The 20,166-nt window shown below is 41.4% G+C and overlaps 1 protein-coding gene across 1 annotated transcript; it reads right to left on the bottom strand.

Moving 5' to 3' along the window:
• Positions 1 to 1,539: 1,539 nt before the first annotated feature.
• LOC309494749 (polymeric immunoglobulin receptor-like) lies at positions 1,540 to 16,190 on the bottom strand (the record flags this gene model as incomplete). The annotated part of the gene is made up of 7 exons (XM_082164160.1): positions 1,540 to 1,566; positions 3,102 to 3,382; positions 3,580 to 3,675; positions 14,836 to 15,111; positions 15,188 to 15,505; positions 15,588 to 15,890; positions 15,968 to 16,190. 7 exons carry the CDS (start codon positions 16,188 to 16,190, stop codon positions 1,540 to 1,542), a joined length of 1,524 nt encoding a protein of 507 aa, XP_082020286.1.
• Between the last annotated feature and the right edge of the window lie 3,976 nt (positions 16,191 to 20,166).

Raw genomic sequence — 20,166 nt, 5'->3', positions numbered from 1 at the left:
GAGGAGATCTGAGACGCATTCCAGACGAAACTGGACAAGTGTAAATGCATATGGTTGTTGAAACCACATATGTAAATTGTACTCCTCCCAAAAATGCTAAAAAAAAAAAAACGTGTGAGAGCGTTATAGGTTATATGTTATATCCAGATATGACGACGCGCTGGAACCTATTTTTTTACAGTCTATGGCTGGAACACGCATCACCGCAGATGAGCAACTGCATCAAGCCAACGTGCAAACTATCGCAAATCAAAGTGAAAGTAAGTCGCAGACGCTTAACACACAATCTTCATCATTAAAAGTAAAGAAACGAAATGATCTTACCAGGGCTGTTACTGCTCTCTCTTATTGCGGTCTTTGATTTTGAAATTTTAGCTGATCTATAAAATGCAGCTCATATCTGTTGCTTTCGGAGACGTGAACTCCATTAAATCTGCATATAGCGCGAGAACTGAAGATCGAATTTAAATCCGTTTCGCATAAATACATTTATGTAAACGCAATCAAACAATGATATCGACAGTGATACGCATGCGCGGGATACTATACTTCCTGAACAAGCGCGCACCCGAGTCCGTGTTGCTTGCAAATTAACGCGAACCGCGCCACGGTTCGGGAGCAACCGAGCTCAGACCACCTCCTCCAGGTAGTCTCGGGTTCGGTACTCTAGTGCGCACCCGGGTCCGATGACAGCGTTCACATTAGCGATTTTTCATGCGAACCGTGCCCCGGTCCGCACTAAACTGCCAGTGTGAAAGCGCCCTAACACTGGGGATTTTCTGCTGTCAAGTTCCAACAAGTGCATGCATACAACAGCTTTATTTGAGGAACAGCTGTAAATATAATTGATTACTCACAGAAAATCTTCCTCTCTCTGTTCTGCCTGTTCATTCATATGATGATTCACTTTTTAATTTTATCTGACACGCAGCGCCTTGTAAGGAGAAAAGGAAGGAGTGGAAACTGCACTTAAACGCCATTGGCTGTCATGTGTTTGTTTTCGTGCTATATTTGAATATTTAGGTTCTTTATGCAAATGTGGATGACAGAATACAGACACAACAACGACATTTCACATTTCTAATATTGATGTATTATTTCAGGTCTTCCAATTAGAAGATTATGTAAAACAATGTAAGGTCCCAGTGCGACAGAGAGCAAAGTTTTTTTTTTTTACATTTAAAGCAAGTAGATATTTTATAATGCACACTTAGGATTGACATCTGAGGCCTGAGACTAACTTATCTATGACTGCAGTTGGTTTGACTTATGACTTATGAGCAAAATGCTTTATATCTCTCTATTTCAGATGACCAGAATAAAACTTTGTAGAAAGATATATTATAAACACTTTTAATTTTTATTTTACCTTTTTATATATGTCCACTTTTATGGAGTGGACAATGGGTACTGAAAAACTATTTCCTTTTTCCTACTATTTCCTATTTCCAGCTTAAGGGCTTCTTGGTTTGACAAAAATAATTTGAATACAAGAACGAAGAAAAGCACAAGCTGAAGAGCATCGCATGTTGATGTTTATCACACTGACCACAGTATCAAACAACCCTGCAAACACAAAGCACTGAGACACAGAGATAATGCCAAAAATTATTACAAATCTAAAAAATAAAAGACAAATGTACAAAAGTACAAAGTAAAGTGTTATTGACATATTAAATAATGTTGGTACATTTATGTCAATGTACTAAATGCACAATGAAATGTCTGATATATACGTTATTTTTACAGATATTCTGTCATTTAATTGTGGACTCATTGTTTTGGTTTTGTTTGATCTGTTTATAAAAGTAACGTTGTCAAATCACACATTGGTAGTTCATTTCAGTTCATAACTCAGTAAATGTTGTAGGTGAATTATTGAACGATCAGCTGTTAGTCTTTATTATCTTCTGTTCATCTTCTGTCTCTCTGTTCAGTCTCATGTGTCTCTCTGTGGGTTTCCTGAGTAAGTGTGTTTAATTAAACTGAACTGAGACCCTCAACCTTCACATGTTTTCTGTGGCTTTGAACGTTTATCATGCAAACCAAAAAAAAATAAAAAAAAAACACCTCCAGCATTCGTGACAAACATTGTTAGAAAAATATCTCAGATTGATCTCAGATTAAAAATGTCATTTCCAAGTCTTTGAATAATGACAATAGCGACAAATTGTACATAAAAAGGTTCTGTTCAGACTTTAAAAAAGAAACTGCTCTGATTATTGGTAGTTTATTGGTAGTTCTTAGTGGACTTTGTTTTCAAGCACTCAAGTCAATAGCACATTGTAAAACCTCAGCCCATGAACAGTTCATCCCTCCACCAGAGGGAGCCATGCACAGACCCTCCTAATGCGGAAAATTACGTCACACGGACAGTGCGCAGAACGCGGGCGGCTAAAGTATACTTTGGGCTTAAGGTAGGGAGGTTTCAGCGTTGGTTGCCGCAGAGATGAAACCGGATCTAAGTGCAGCAGTCTTTTATTCAGAAACAAACTCAAATATTCACATAACACTCTAACAGGAACAGAACAACCAACTAAACACAAAGTGGAACTAATAATCAACTGAAATAATCACAGGGCTTAAATACACAGAACAAACAAAGGGAGAAACTAACTAAACACACCTGAACTGAGGACTCTAATCAAATCAGTTACCATAGACACAAATAGGCAGGGGACAGAAGTACTTAGAAAACTACAGTAGAAAGCTAACTTAGAAACACAGACATCCATGCACAGAAAACAAGCTCAAAATGTGACTGCAGGGGTTCATGTGTGTCTCCTGTCGCTGTGCAGGCTCTCATATTGTATAAATGCCAGGTTGCAAAACAAAAGTTCCAACTGAACTAAATACCCTTAAACACGTAAAAGAAACAACATGATCAGCTGTAGAAATTTTAAATCTCTCATTATTCAACTCACTGTACTGAACAACCTTGATCAATACAACATCAATACAACAAGGGATTTTATCAGCAAACTTTAAGCATAAGCAAATACTGGTGTAACCAGTGATGATCTGTGATCTGTTATAAGTGGGTTAGTTGAGTCTCGTGCGGCGACTGACCCTGGCATAATCAGAGTAAAGCTCGTTCTTACTGACAGTGACTGAAGCTTCACTGAGAGACTCTTCATGCTTCTGGAAACTGACAGACGCGTACAGGAGCTCATCAGAGGGGATTGTGGGTAGTTCATCATGACTGTTAATCGGAGCTGATCCAGGAGAATCGCGTCTGCTGTCTGCATATGATGACTGAACATGGATAAAATGTATTTTAAAAAGAGAAAACATATTATAGGCACAACATTTATACAAACACACACACACATGTAACTCACCATTGCATTTGTCTTTTTCTTGTCTGATGTCGTGGTTCTTCCTAATTCCAAAAAAACAAAACAAATCAATCAGTAAGACTATTGAATCAGTAAGACTTAAAAACTAGATCAATGTCACACTGGAGACGAACAGCAGCATCTGAGACAGAAACTCATTCTGCTGCTCATTGAAGCAAAACAGAGAAACGCAAATAACTTTAATTATTAATTTGTTTCAACAGATAATAAATTATCAAACCTCGTCTCTTGTGTCTTAATTTACACACAGTCAGAGTGAATCCACCAATCAGCAGCAGACTCACACACACACAAATAATGATGATCATGGAGAAACCTGAAAATAAAGCACAAACACACAGAGATGTACAGGATTACAATAATATCTACACAAATATTCAAATATATGACATTTAATTTCAGCCCTTTTCTATCCAACATAAATGTCTGTTTTAACACTTATGGATAATAAATATTCAACAATTTTAAGTACAAACATTTTATATAAATGAAACACACTATATTGCTAAAAGTTTTGGGATGTCTGCCTTTACATGCACATGAACTTTAATGACATCCCATTCCTGATCCGTAGGGTTTAATATGGAGTTGGCCCACCCTTTGCAGCTATAACAGCTTCAACTCTTCTGGGAAGGCTCCACAAGGTTTAGGAGTGCGTTTATGGGAATGTTTGACCATTCTTCTAGAAGTGCATTTGTGAGGTCAGACACTGATGTTGAACGAGAAGGCCCGGCTCGCAGTCTCCGCTCTAATTCATCCCAAAGGTTGGATTGAGGTCAGGACTCCCAGTCAGGCCAGTCAAGTTCTTCCACACCAAACTCGCTCATCCATGTCTTTATGGAGCTTGCTTTGTGCACTGGTGCACAGTCATGTTGGAACAGGAACATCCCCAAACTGTTCCCACAAAGTTGGGAGCATGAAATGGTCCAAAATGTCTTGGTATGCTGAAGCATTAAGAGTTCCTTTTACTAGAAATAAGGGGCCAGGCACAACCCCTGAAAAACAACCCCATACCATAATCCCCCCTCCACCAAACTTTACACTTGGCACAATGCAGTCAGGCAAGTACCGTTTCTCCTGGCAACCACCAAACTCAGACCCCCATCACTGCCTCCCACGCTTTACACCACTGCATCCCACTCTTTACACCACTGCATCCCACGCTTTACACCACTGCCTCCCACGCTTTACACCACTGCCTCCCACGCTTTACACCACTGCCTCCCACTCTTTACACCACTGCATCCCACACTTTACACCACTGCATCCCACTCTTTATACACCACTGCATCCCACACTTTACACCACTGCATCCCACGCTTTACACCACTGCATCCCACGCTTTACACCACTGCATCCTATGCTTTACACCACTGCCTCCCACGCTTTACACCACTGCCTCCCACACTTTACACCACTGCCTCCCACGCTTTACACCACTGCCTCCCACTCTTTACACCACTGCCTCCCACTCTTTACACCACTGCCTCCCACGCTTTACACCACTGCATCCCATGCTTTACACCACTGCATCCCACTCTTTACACCACTGCATCCCACGCTTTACACCACTGCCTCCCACACTTTACACCACTGCATCCTATGCTTTACATCACTGCCTCCCACACTTTACACCACTGCATCCCACGCTTTACACCACTGCCTCCCACTCAAAGAGTGTTATAAGTAACACTGAAGCAATGTTAAAGTTAATGGGATAATTAAGTGATTAATTGAGTGATGATTGAGCATTATTGAAGACACCTGATGTTAACAAGTAGAATCACTGAAGGAGAAAACTGTAATTTTAAATCACCATTATGGTGATCAGTATTTGTTTTAGTTGGGCTCTTGACCCTTACATTTTTTACTTTAGATTTTGTTTGCCTACTGTAACTGAGTGATAACAGTCAGATGAACAAATAAAAAAGGTGATCTGATGGTGTTGGTTGTGTTTTAACATAATCATTATTTGACCTGAATCACTGAACTCATTGAGAACATAATTTCTGAGTTAACCCCCTGGGGTCGACGATCATGCCGGCGTGATCAGCTCACTTGTTTTCTTATCAGTGCAAAAGAGACTCAAAATACTCTGTTGATTTTGATCTTACATATACGTGTTATACATCATTCGATCCTGTTAAGTATCAATTAATTTTTTTGTGTATATTCACAATAAAAACAAAGTGTTGTGCCTTTTGCCGAATAAAGAAAAATAAACATGATGCAAGTTGTGCCTTCTCTCTGTCAGTGAAGTCCATTCTGAAACGTGTCCAAAAATGAACTGTAACTCAGCGAATACTCAGTCACACAGGCATACAGACACACCGGTAATTTCTATAAAAAATAAAATAAAAAAAATAATATAAAAGATAATAATAATATTCTCAGTTTATGTAATCTATTGCTATACTGTAATGAGTAAAAATCGACTGAAATACGTTGAAATAAAATTATTTTGTATAAGCAACGTATTAAACTGAAAATGAACATTTATATGCTAATGTATCATAAAAACGATGACTTTGTGTCTGTGTGTCAAAAAAAAAAATATTTTTTTTGTATAAGAACAACTTTTAAGAAATTATTTGGATTACTCTGTAAAAGTAAAAAATATTATGCTGTACAAGGACAGTGCTGCTATAATTAATAAAGTAAACCTAATTGGGCTCTATATGAGTTCAGTGATTCAGGTCAAATGATTGTGAAATAATGATTATGTTAAAACACAACCAACACCATCAGATCACCTTTTCTATTTGTTCATCTGGCTGTTATAACTCAGGTACAGCAGCCAAACCAATTTTCTTAAGGGTCAAGAGCCCAACTAAAACACACACTAATCACCATAATGGTGACTTAAATTAACAGTTTTCTCCTTCAGTGATTCTGCTTGTCAACATCAGGTGTCTTCAATAATGCTCAATCATGTCAAGTCAAGTCAAGTTTATTTGTATAGCGCTTTTCACAATACAGATTGTATCAAAGCAGCTTCACAGTATTAAATTTAAATAATACAACAAAGTTTATTTCAAGAGGAATTTATTGATTGATAAAATTAAATTAAATATCCCCAAAATATCCCCAACTGAGCAAGCCAAAGGCAACAGTGGCAAGGAACCGAAAAACTCCATCAGGTGACCTAAAACTCCATCAGGTGACCTAATGGAGAAAAAAAACCTTGGGAGAACCCAGGCTCAGTCGGGGGCCAGTTCTCCTCTGGCGTTTATGAGCTAGAGGCCGGATTGTAGTTTGAACTGTGGGATTATATGAATGCCTGGCTGAAGAGATGCGACTTTAATCTAGTTTTAAACTGGGAGAGCGAGTCTGAGCAACGAACAGTATCAGGAAGACTATTCCAGAGTTTTGGAGCCAAATGTGAAAATGCTCTCCCTCCTTTGGTGGTTCTGAATATCCTAGGTATGACCAAAAGCCTTGAATTTAGTGATCTTAAAGAGCGCGATGGATTATAGGGCGATAGAAGATCCGTTAAATAGACTGGAGCTAAGCCGTTTAGGGCTTTATAAGTCAGTAGCAATACCTTGTAATTAATACGGAACTTTATAGGTAACCAATGCAGTGATGATAAAATCGGTGTTATATGATCATATTTTCTTGATCTCGTAAGAACTCTAGCGGCGGCATTTTGGACTAACTGTAGCTTGTTTATTGAGGATGCAGGACAACCAGCTAATAAGGCATTACAGTAATCCAGTCTCGAGGTCATGAATGCATGAACTAACTTTTCTGCATCAGAAACTGATTGCATATTACGTAGCTTAGCAATGTTTCTAAGGTGGAAAAAGGCTGTTTTTGTAACATATGAAATATGATTTTCAAAAGACAGGTTGCAATCGAGTATAACACCCAGGTCTTTTACTGTAGCGGATAAAGTAACAGGACATCCTATGATGTTAAAGTTGTATTGTGCGAGGTTTTGTGGGCGGTTTTTTGAACCGATAAGTATTACCTCTGTCTTGTCTGGATTTAATAAAAGAAAATTACGCGTCATCCAATCTTTTAAATCTTTAACACACTCTGTCAATTTGGAAAATTTAGCGTTTTCATCCGGCCTTGATGAAATATATATTTGAGTGTCATCAGCATAACAATGGAAACTAATTCCATGTTTCCTTATAATATTTCCAAGTGGCATCATATATATTGAAAATAACAGAGGGCCTAACACAGATCCCTGCGGCACTCCATAGTTTACTGGAGTTATGATCGATTTTTCTCCATTTAAATAGACAAAATGGTAGCGGTCAGATAGGTATGATTTGAACCAGCTTAGTGCTTGTCCTTGAACACCAGTATAATTTTGTAGTCGATCTAAGAGTATTGTGTGATCTATAGTATCGAACGCAGCACTAAGATCAAGTAAAACTAGTATTGAGATACAGCCTTGGTCAGAAGCTAAAAGTAAATCATTTGTGATTTTAACGAGCGCAGTTTCAGTGCTATGATGCGGTCTGAATCCAGACTGAAACTTTTCATAGATATCATTTTGTTGCAAGAAAGAGCCCAGTTGAGCGGACACCACTTTTTCTAATATTTTAGACATAAATGGAAGATTTGAAATGGGTCTATAATTTGCTAGATTATTATGATCTAATTGCGGTTTCTTAATGAGAGGTTTTATAACTGCCAGTTTAAATGTTCTTGGAACATGACCTAGAGATAAAGACGAGTTAATAATATTGAGGAGAGGCTCTTCCACTACAGGTAACACTTCTTTCAGTAGTTTAGTTGGTATAGGATCTAATAAACATGTTGTTGTTTTAGATGAAATGATAAGTTTATTTAACTCTTTTTGTTCTATAGTTGTAAAGCACTGTAATTGTTCTTGCGGGGTGATAATTGAAGCTGAATTATAAGGCGCGATTGAAGATTGAACGTTTACAATTGTGGTTCTGATGCTTTCTATTTTCTCAGTGAAGAAGTTCATGAAATCATTACTACTGAACTGTAACGGGATATTTTGTTCGGGTGACGTCTGTTTATTTGTTAGTTTAGCCACGGTGTTAAATAAAAACCTTGGATTATTTTGGTTGTTTTCTATTAGTTTGCGGAGGTGCTCAGCCCTGGCCGCTTTTAGGGCCTTTTTATAACGTGACATACTGTCTTTCCACGCGATTCTAAAGACCTCTAAATTAGTTTGTTTCCATTTACGCTCTAAAATACGGGTTTCTCTCTTTAAAACATGCGTAGTATTGTTATACCATGGTGCTTTATTTTTCTCTCTGACCTTTTTTAATTTAATAGGTGCAACCACATCCAATGTTCTAGAGAGAATGGTGCTCATAGTGCTAGTTAGTTCTTCTAGTTCATCTGTTTGTTTGGGTTCAGGCAGCAGCTGAGACAAATTAGATAAGCAATTTGAGAAATTATCTATGGTGGATGGAAGGATTGTTCTGCCTGGTCGATAACGCGGCGCTGCATGACATATTACAGCAGTACGTAATATGCAAGTTACCATGTAGTGATCAGTGACTTCATCACTTTGTGGAATGATATCTATATCGGTTGGATCGGTTCCATGTGATATAATTAAATCGAGTGTATGATTAAGACGATGTGTTGGTCCGGTGACGTTTTGCTTGACCCCAAATGAATTTAATAAATCTGTAAACGCAGCTCCTAACGCATCATTTGGATTATCTACGTGTATGTTAAAATCTCCAACAATTAATGCTTTATCGACATTGACTAATAGGTCTGAGAGAAAATCTGCAAACTCTTTTAGGAAATCAGCGTAAGGCCCTGGCGGTCTATATACGGTAGCCAAGGCTAGAGATAATAGGGATGTTTTTCTAACATCTAAGAGCGTAACATTTAGTACAAGTACTTCAAATGAAATAAACTTATAACCCGTTTTCTGAGTAACATTTAGAATATCTTTATAAATGGTTGCAACACCTCCGCCACGACCAATCAGACGGAGCTCATGCTTATAACAGTATCCAGGAGGAGTAGACTCATTAATACCGAAATAATCATTTGGTTTAAGCCAGGTTTCAGTAAGGCAAAGTACATCGAAGCTATTATCTGTGACTATTTCATTTACAATAACTGCCTTAGGTGTGAGTGATCTAATGTTTAGAAGACCTAGCTTTAGAAATAGTTTTTGTTTACTAATAGCAACATTTTCTGTTTTAATAACAATTAGATTTTTCCTAGATCCTGCATTAGATTTATTATTTGATCTCACTAAACGAGGAATAGACACGGTTTCTATGCAATGTTCTACACTAGTATTTATATCAGTTGAATTGGTGCAGCAGAGACTATGATTTGGACTTTTGGTTACTAGTCAAAGGGTATTTAACATTTTTGTTATGTGGAAGGAGGTTGATGAACCCAAAAGTAGACAGAATGCTCACACAAGATTTATTATAGACAAAAACAGGAAAACAAAGCCCACGAGGGGGCAAAACAAGACAAGACAGTATTACAGGTAACTAAACTAGACTATGACTGACAAACTAGACTATAACAGAAACAGGATCAAACTACTACTTAGACAAGACTCTCAACAGACTCTCAACAGACTTTCTCACGGACAGATCTCACATTGATTAACAATGAACCGGCACAGGACAGCAAACACAAGGGGATAAAATAGGGAGCAACTAATGAAGAACACAGGTGAAAGCAACAAACTAATCAGGAACACAGGTGAAACAATAATGACTAAACAAGGGTAACAGCACTTGCAGTAGCGGGCTCTGGAACAGCGCTTGCAGTAGCGGACTCTGGAACAGCGCTTGCAGTAGCGGGCTCTGGAACAGCGCTTGCAGTAGCGGGCTCAGGACCAAGCAGAAATGAAGGACGGGAGGCTCCCTTCCTCCTCTTCCTCCTAGGTCGTGGTGCAGATGCCGTTGGTAGACTGGTGAGTGGTTGGGGAACCATGGCGGAATCTGTGTCTGGCTTAGGAAGATCAGTCTCTAGGAGGGCTGATTCCGTAGCAGAGGACTCTGAAACCGATTCCCAAGAGGTCCGTCTCCCTCGCTTGCCGAGAAGACCAACGGGAGTGGCTGGGACCTCGGGAGAAGTGGAGTGAGCCTGGTCCCCTTGAGAAACAACAGCCAGGACCCAACCCTCCAGGATCACGGGCAGCTTGGCTGGTGGCGACATGGAAGTCTGCGGCTCCTTTTGACACAAACGATCCACCACTTCTCGGAAAGGACGGTGGACCAGTCTCTCCCGTTCAGCCAGAGGAGGAGGGGTATTGAGACCCGCGACGAAGTAACGGTTGACCAGGATCTCCGGCAAGAAAAATCTCTTTCCTTCCACGACCTGGGCGTACTGTCTCAAGGTCGACTCACCCTGGGGAGGAAATGGAAGTCTTCCTCTCTTACTGTCGGCGATAGCCGACTGCCACCATAGTTCCTGGTCATCCGAATGTTGCTTGAAGGGTAAAGACATACTGTCTGCTAGGTTCTGTCTTGGCCGGTTCATTCTGTTATGTGGAAGGAGGTTGATGAACCCAAAAGTAGACAGAATGCTCACACAAGATTTATTATAGACAAAAACAGGAAAACAAAGCCCACGAGGGGGCAAAACAAGACAAGACAGGATTACAGGTAACTAAACTAGACTATGACTGACAAACTAGACTATAACAGAAACAGGATCAAACTACTACTTAGACAAGACTCTCAACAGACTCTCAACAGACTTTCTCACGGACAGATCTCACATTGATTAACAATGAACCGGCACAGGACAGCAAACACAGGGGGATAAAATAGGGAGCAACTAATGAAGAACACAGGTGAAAGCAACAAACTAATCAGGAACACAGGTGAAACAATAATGACTAAACAAGGGTAACAAGGGGGCGGGGTAACATGAGAGACAACGCAAGCACATGGCCAAACAAATGGCCATGTGCTGCACATGAAACATGGGCCTGTCATGATCCTGCCTCAAGACCAGGGAAAATCAGAGACAAGAAGGCAGAATCATGACAATTTTGGAGATGTTATCTGACAGAAGAGCCGCTCCGAATCTGCTTGGGTGTAAGCCATCAGCACGGAAAAGCCTAGGACGCTCCCAAAACAGATTCCAATTATTTACAAAGAGCAGTTTCTGCTCATTGCACCATGACATTAACCATTCATTTAGCGCAAATAATCTGCTGAACTTTTCATGCCCTAGTCGGTACGTGGGAAGCGGTCCTGACACAATGATCGTTGTTTCAGGCGATGTGCTGCGTACCGTATCGAATAGATTCCTGAAGTCTTTCTTCAGAATCTCCGTCTGGCGCAGCCTGATGTCGTTCACTCCCGCGTGCAGGACCACAGTTCCGACGCGCTCGTCACCGTTCAGGATCTCGGGAACGCGAGCAGCGATTTCAGAAACACGAGCACCAGGAAAGCAGTGACTTTGCACCTTACTTTTACCTAACGTAGCGTGTACGTGCCGAACGATGGAATCGCCGATGATCACAGCATCGTGTTCTGTTTCGCGTAGAGGGGAGAAGCGGTTTTGTGTGGATAACTCGAAAACCGGGAGGGTCGGAGAAAGTCTTGGTCTAAACCTGACTCGCGTCTTCCGCTGCGGAACCACCCAGGATTCGTGGTGGCGTGTTGGAGCCGGAGTGAACGAGACCATGGCTGATTGCGACCGATGCTGAGGAACGCACGGAGTAGACGCGGTCGGAGTCAGCGGGTTAGTAACGTTAAACACTGATTTGTGTGCATCGGCACGTGATGTTTCAAGAGCCAAACACCGGTCTCTCAGCTCGGCCTGTCTCAATAAAAGGTTGTGGATCTGTTTCTCAACAGCTTCCAGCTCAGACTGCAGTGCGTGCAGCTCAAATGTGTCCTCACCTGCACCAAACGGTAGACTACTTACATCTGATATATTCGCCATTTTAACAGATGGACAGTGAGTTAGCAACGAAGCTACCAGTGATGCTATCAATATTAATACTAATTTATATTATAAGTTTGTTTGTTTGTAAGTGAGTGTGGAGGAGATGCGTTCAGCCGTGATCCACGGACGTAACCTTTAAGAGTATGCAGCGTTGGATCACTAATAGGCTTGAGACGCGTCTGCTCAACAGTCCGCGTTGTAACTATGAGGTTTTTTAGGCTTTTTTAGTGGTAGGGGTGTAGAGTAGACGCACGATAGGCGAAAAAAAAAAAAAAAAATTTGTTTATAAGTGAGTGTGGAGAAGACGCGTTCAGCCGTGATCCACGGACGTAACCTTTAAGAGTATGCAGCGTTGGATCACTAATAGGCTTGAGACGCGTCTGCTCAACAGTCCGCGTTGTAACAATGAGGTTTGAGCAGTGCTTCTTCAGTGAGGAAAAGTAGAAAATCTTCGTTGTAAGCGAGTTTAAAGAGAAAAATCAAGAATTATAAATCAAATCGATAGAGCTCCAAAAACAACAACGCATTCAGACGCAACGCATGATAATAACAGGACAAGACATTACTCACCGTGTTTGTTGAGTGTTTCTTACTCACCTGAGCTTTTATGAACTCAAAGGCGCGAGAGAAAATAGATAAATAAAAATAGCAGAGCGCACGGGTGGCGTGATAACAGGCTAGCGAATTACTAGCGTGTTGTGCTAGTAGTAACGGAAGCGAGCGATGTCAGGGTTGGGTAAGCTGTATTTAGTAGTAATATAAACAACTAGAAATTGTAGTAAATGATGGTTCAAAACAAGGAAATACGAGGCTAAGACGGAGCTTACAGCACCGAAGCAAGCACACTCACAGCAGGCAGCGAGGCAGAGAGAAAAATCAAGAATTATAAATCAAATTGATAGAGCTCCAAAAACAACAACGCATTCAGACGCGACGCATGATAATAACAGGACAATACATTACTCACCGTGTTTGTTGAGTGATTCTTACTCACCTGAGCTTTTATGAACTCAAAGGCGCGAGAGAAAATAAATAAATAAAAATAGCTGAGCGCACGGGTGGTGCGTTAACAGGCTAGCGAATTACCAGCGTGTTGTAACGGAAGCCAGCGATGTTGGGTAAGCTGTATTTAGTAGTAGTATAAACAACTAGAAATTGTAGTAAATGATGGTTCAAAACAAGGAAATACGAGGCTAATACGAGGCTAATACGGAGGTTACAGCACCGAAGCAGACAAACTCACAGCAGGCAGCGAGGCAGACAGTGTCTTCAATAATGCTCAATCATCACTCAGTTATTCACTTAATTATCTCATTAACTTTAACACTGCTTCAGTGTTACTTATAACACTCTTTGAGTGTGGATTATATAAACACTGAGCAGTGTAAATGTAACACTGGGTATTTTGCTGTGCACACTTTACACCACTGCATCCCACGCATCCCACCCATTCCATGAAGCCAGAGGTGTAAAGTCCAGGTTCAGAAAGTCAAAGTCCTCCTCAGTATTTTGTTCCAATCACCCTGGATTTGCTAATTCAGACAGGAGATAGAACTAATTAGTGAAATCAGCTGACTGAGTTCATGGGTGGAATAAATATATGGCAGGACTTTTACTTTCTGACCCCTGGACTATACACCTCAGCATGAAGCTATACACAATGTTCTTGAGCTAATCTGCCGGCCACACAAAGTTTGGAGGTCTGTAGCTATTGACTCTGCAGAAAACAGTTGACCGTGGAATATTTAGTAGTATTTTTAGTAGTAGAATTTACAACTATTTTTTACTTTACTATCATTGAGGGTCTTGTGGGATGAATGTTCATGCTTCAAATTTTGTTTATAAATTTTTTGAAGCTGAATTATTCTTCAGTAAAATTAGTGTATTGTAGTCTCTCTTCTGCAGACTTACACATAAACTATGTTCTACTTCATCTGTCTCTGTCGAGTCTTATGTGGTCTCAGTTTGGGATTCCTGAATAACGATGATGACCTTCAGCTCATTTCTGTGGTTTTGATTGAGAATAAAAACAGACAAGGGGGCCATATGTGCACATTCTGTGCTCCCTGTCAAGGCTAAAGAGGCCGCCTCCTAACTCTCTGCCTGCCCTGTCACAGCCAAGGAAGACATCTTTGACTCTCTGTACCTCTTGTTATGGCCACGGAGGTCATCCATGCCTGGTCTGTCACAGCCATGAAGGACATCCATGTTTCTGTATTACCACGGCCTCCCGATCCCCCAACTCCACCATGGTGGTCTCCTGCTCTACTGAGGTGGTGATCATCTACTCCCACTGGCTCCACTCTGGTGGTCTCCATCTCTGCTGGTCCTGCCATGGCCACCTGGTCTTCCATGTCCTTGTTCTCTGTTCTAAGGTCCAGACACAACACAATCCAGGCCATGCTCCAGGCCCACCTTTGCACCACAATCCCGGTCAGTCACCATGCCATGAACTAAGTCGCCAAGTCACTATAGAATGACCTTCTCATTGTCACTCTGGTAGATCCGCCCCTGAGTGATTGTTCAAGTGCTGATATCTGAATATTTAAATCTGACCCTCAGACAATGCAATTAAAATAAACTTCCTTACCCTTTTTAACAGTGAGAGTGACTTTAGTGGTGATGTGAGATCCACACCAGTATATCCCAGAATCCTCTTCTCTCAGATCAGTGATGTTTACAGTAAAGACTCCAGTAGAAGCTTCATCACTGAAAGATAATCGATCATCTCTGATCGTCTCCAATGAAACTCCATCCTTCACACACATGGAGGGTTCATGTGCTTTGCAGAAGCATTTCTGATGTTCATCATGATGTTTGCACTGGATTGACACGTCGTCTCCTTCATACTTAGTCAAGTCCAGCTCTGGAAATATTAGAAATATAAGAACATCAATTCACAGTCATAGTTTCATATATTCAGATATATAAACCTTCCTCACCCTCGTTCATGATGACGATCAGATGAGTGTAAAGATAATTCACGTCTCTCTCTAATGTCACTGCACACCAGTATTTCCCAGCATCCTCTGCTGTCAGTCCAGTGATGGTCCCAGTGAAGACACTTGCAGTGATGTCATCATTCAGAGTCAATCTGTCAGTCTTGGTCTCTTTCTCTTCTCTCACAGTCTCATTGAGAGTATTTCTATCTCTAGTGGAGCACTTCCCCTTACAGAGAGACTTTGACTTTGATTTATAGATTGAATCATAAGGGCAGAATATCTCAGCAGATTCTCCTTCACGTCTCACTACTGGAGCCACTGCAAACAAACACAGACATTTAACACACATGATTCTGAATATACTGTATTTACTACAATGAAATCATCTGAATTCACTCACTGAAGAGGTTGAGCTGAATTTTGGTGGTCAGGGAGATGAAAGTCAAATGTGTGTCTCTGGTTTCTGCTCCACACCAGTAAACTCCAGCATCTCTCACGCTCACATTACTGATGCTCACTGTAAAAAGTCTCTCTTCATTTCTCTCAGATGAAGGACTGATTTCTGTCACTGCAGATGTGCTGATGTTTTGACAGATGTGATCATCATCCTCTTTGCAGAAATGAACTGTATGTTCCTCTGGGATCTGACAGGTGATGTTGACTTCTTCACCAAGATGAGCAGATTCAGTCACAAACGTTACATCTGTAACGGAGAAGAAATAGCATAAAATCTGAACCAACACTTCATGTATGCCAGATAAAGCATTTCTGGTTCCTCACCGTCTCTGACGTCCAGCTGAAGTTCAGTGAAGCTCTCAGTATAGTGAGACACATTCACTCCACATCTGTATGTTCCTGCTCTGGTGTCGTCATATAAATAAACATCTCCATTCTCCATCCATTCATCCTGAACTCCTGGATTCTTCCTCTCTGGACATCCATCTGATTCTTTACAGATGTATTTTGGCTTGGTTTTGTGTTGAGGATGTTCACACTTGATCATCATACGACCTCCTGAGTGGCCAGTCGCTCTAGACACGCCCACTTTAGCTGTCAATCACAAATATCTTCTCTAATCAATTTTGTCACAAAGATTGTAGAAACTTTAAAACCAGATTTGAATGAGCTATTTCCACTTACTGGTGATTTATAGATGAACAGTATTAATAATGGAGTAACTGTACGAGTGTCTGTTGATCCAAACTCCACATAAATAAACTCCTCCATCATCTGGAGTCACAGCAGTAATTCTCACTTTGAACAGTTTGTTATGTCTGTCATCAGAAACACTGAATCTTTCTTTCTGATCCTCTAATTTAGTAGTGGAAATCATCTCATCAATTATGTAATTTCCTGTTTTGAATATGGTTTTCCCATCATACCTTTGATCCCAAGAATATTCACAGCTGAAAGCAGTTTCTGTACTGTTTACATTCACTGTTTTTGATGCTCCGCAACACGAATCTGTCAACATTCAAAGTCTTCATTCATAAACTGGGAGAACTACATAAAAATATGAAATAAGGAAAACAATGACAAATAGATTTTATTGATCATATTCCTACTCACCAATGACGTGCAGATGAACAGTGTTAATAATGAAGTAACTGTATGATTGTTCTCTGATCCAGACTCCACATAAATACACTCCTCCATCATCTGGAGTCACAGCAGTAATTCTCACAGTCATGAGTTTATTTTGTCTGTCATCAGAAACACTGAATCTTTCTTTCTTCTTTGAGGTGTTGTAAATCATCTCAATAGAGTCTTTTCCTTCTTTGAATATGATCTTGGGATCATTAATATGATTCTGTGAATATTCACAGCTGAAGGTTGCAGTTTCTCCAATATTCACCATCACTCTCTTTGACTCTTTACAACCGGAATCTGTAATTCACATAATAAAGAAATATATTTCACATATATAGTGGTGTATAGTCCAGTGGTCAGAAAGTAGAAGTCCTGCCATATGTTTATTCCACTCATGAACTCAGATTTCACTAATTAGTTCTCTCTCCTGCTGAATTAGCAAATCCAGGTGATTGGAATAAAATACTGAGGAGGACTTTTACTTTCTGAACCTGGAACAGGTATATTTCATACCAGCTTTTAAATGTTCATTAGTTTTACTACACAAAGACTTTTATCTTAAAATGACTGACCTTCTTCCACCTTCAAAGTCATATCAATGTACTGCTGGCCAATAACTCTAATCCAGTATCTTCCAGCATCGTGTTGAATTAAATCTCTGATGTAGATCATGAGTTTTCCCTCATTGTTACGAAACACTGTGAATCGTCCTTCATTAATCCATTTATCGTGTTTCTTATAATTTATTATTGTTCTCCACTCAGGTAATTTGGCCATATATTTAGCAGAGTTACTGAACCAAGTCTTCTGTGAATCAACAAGAAGACTTCCTCCAGAATATCCAGTGACACTGACGCATCTCACTGCACCTGTCAATCAGATTGATACTGTGATCAGAAACCTCATGAACAGAAAACAGCATCATTACTGCAGTGATGAAAGAGAAAAGCTCTGACCTGAGATCAGGGAGAAAGTGAAGAAGATGAGGAGGATCTTCATTGTGAGTTGAGTTCAGTCTTCTTTATGCTGAATGTTCTCTGTGTGAATCTATCTGTCTCTACATCTGTCTGCTTTAGTTCTTTCCTCTTTCTTCAGCTCTTTATCAGTAATGATCAGCTTTACTGGCTCCTCCCACCATCAGCACTGACTGAATATTACATTAATCACACTGAAAGAGTGCCACCTAGTGGAGGTTACAGTGTCTGATACTGAGAGCTCATACAGGCTTCATCTTCTCTATTCATGGGTTTCATCCGGTCCCTTTCCACAGGTGTATAAAATCAAGCACCTAGATTATGAATGCAGACTGCATTGTGCTTGATTAATACACCTGTGGAAAGGGACCGGATGAAATCCATGAATAGAAGGACAAATGACACTGAACATAATTAATCTGCATTATTTAAATCTTCCTCTAGAGGGCGACAGTATATTTATGTAAGGTGTCTAGGTGTCTATGTAAACTTACAAGGGTCAGTACGACCGCAAACATTTATAGAGCGATTGCAAGAAAAATGATATTTATTTTCTTTTTCTTTTTTTTACTTATGTTTTGGAAGACATGATGAGAAAATTGGATTGGATCTTAGATTTTTTAACTGTTAGAGAGCAGAGGGTATTTGTAAATGGCCATTTATCAGATCCCTTATTGCTCTCTATAGGATTACCTCAAGGATGTGTCCTTTCACCCCTTTTTTTTATCATGTACACAAATGGCTGCAGAAGCGCCCAGGAGAACAGCTATTTGGTGAAATTTTCCGATGACACTGCGTTGTTGTCACTACTCCAAGGTCCAGTATCTGACCATGGGAATGCTCTGGCTGACTTTATCTCTGTCACGGTTTATGAATTCACCGTCTCTCTCTCGTCTGACGTGCTGTTGTGTGTGTGTGTCTGTGGGCGTGGTCACTGATCATCAGTGATCAGTAGCGCCAGCTGGATCCAATTGTTTGTCCCTTTATATGTTCAGTAACTGGTGTCTCATGTTGTCAGATCGTTGTGGTTTCCCGGTGTGTTTCCCGAGCCTGTTCCTGTGTTCCCCGTGTTGTATTGAGTTCCCGTGTCGTTTCATCGCTGGATTACCTGCACTCTGCACTGGATTACCGAGCACCACCACGAGGAATCATTCACTGCACCAGAGCACCGTCACGAGGGATCATCACAGGACTACAGCACCAGCACCTGTTGCCCACCGAGGTCCCTGCGTCACCATCCCATCAGCATTTGTGTCCGCCCGCCTGTCCCGCTGTGTTGGCGTCCATCTGTGCTCTGTATCCTGACCATTGTGTGTTTTCCAATAAAGAGCGTTATTGCATTTACATCCTGTTCTGTCATCCGTTACAGAACGATCTGACCATATTATGGATGTAGCAGGCGCCACGACTTGGGACGAGTTTGCAGCTCGAAGCATCGCGAGAATGGACACCCAAGAGGAGAGCATCTCCAACACAGGACGGGCGGTTCAAGCGCTTGTGACGCAGGTGTCCGAGCTCACCCAACAACTCCAACAGTTAAGAGTTCCCACTGCGCCGCCCACACCGCCCGTTCAGCCCAATCCACCGGAGCCGCCCCAGCAGCGCGAACCGAGACTACCAACACCAGAAGGATATGCAGGTGAACCGGAGTTTTGCAGAGCATTTTTGACCCGATGTTCTATGCACTTTTCATTACAGCCACTGACGTTCAGTCAAGAACAGACCAAGGTGGCATTTGTACTGACGTTGCTGTCCGGCAAAGCGGCTCTCTGGGGAACGGCGGTGTGGGAGAATAAGGACCCATGCTGCGCCTCGTTCCAGGCACTCTCCGAGGAGATGAGAAGGGTCTTCGATCGTGCGGTGGCGGGTAGGGAGGCGGCCAGACTACTCGCCGATCTCCGCCAAGGTAACGGCTCGGTGTCGGAATATTCCATCCGGTTCCGCACCCTGGCCGCAGAGTGCCGATGGAACGAGGAGGCGCAGTGGGATAGATTCCTGCATGGGTTGGCTGACCGTGTCCAGAGGGAGATTTATATGCTGGACCTTCCTCGCAGTCTAAATGGACTTATTGAGTTGGCGTTACGAGTTGATGCTCGGCTGAGCAGAATGGGTCACTTCCTACAGAACCCTCCGTTTCATGGCACGGAGACCCTGCGCTCTGAGAATCTGGACACGGTCAGTCCCGTTTGTGATCCCGAGCCCATGCAGGTGGGTAGAGCTCGGCTTTCCCGGGAGGAGAGAGAACGGCGGAGATCCCAAGGACTGTGCCTATATTGCGGGAAGGCGGGCCACTTCATCCATTCGTGCCCATTAAAAGATCAAGCCCGGTAGTAACAATGAGGCTACTATCGGGTGGGATCTCCGCCGAGAAGACCTCATCATCACCATCATCATCTACTCTCCTTCCAGTAAGAC

Source organism: Leuciscus leuciscus, assembly GCF_965113295.1.
Source record: "Leuciscus leuciscus genome assembly, chromosome: 3".
Lineage (NCBI taxonomy): Eukaryota > Metazoa > Chordata > Actinopteri > Cypriniformes > Leuciscidae > Leuciscus > Leuciscus leuciscus.
Note: the sequence above shows the minus strand (reverse complement) of the source record. Positions and strands in the feature narration are given on the sequence as shown.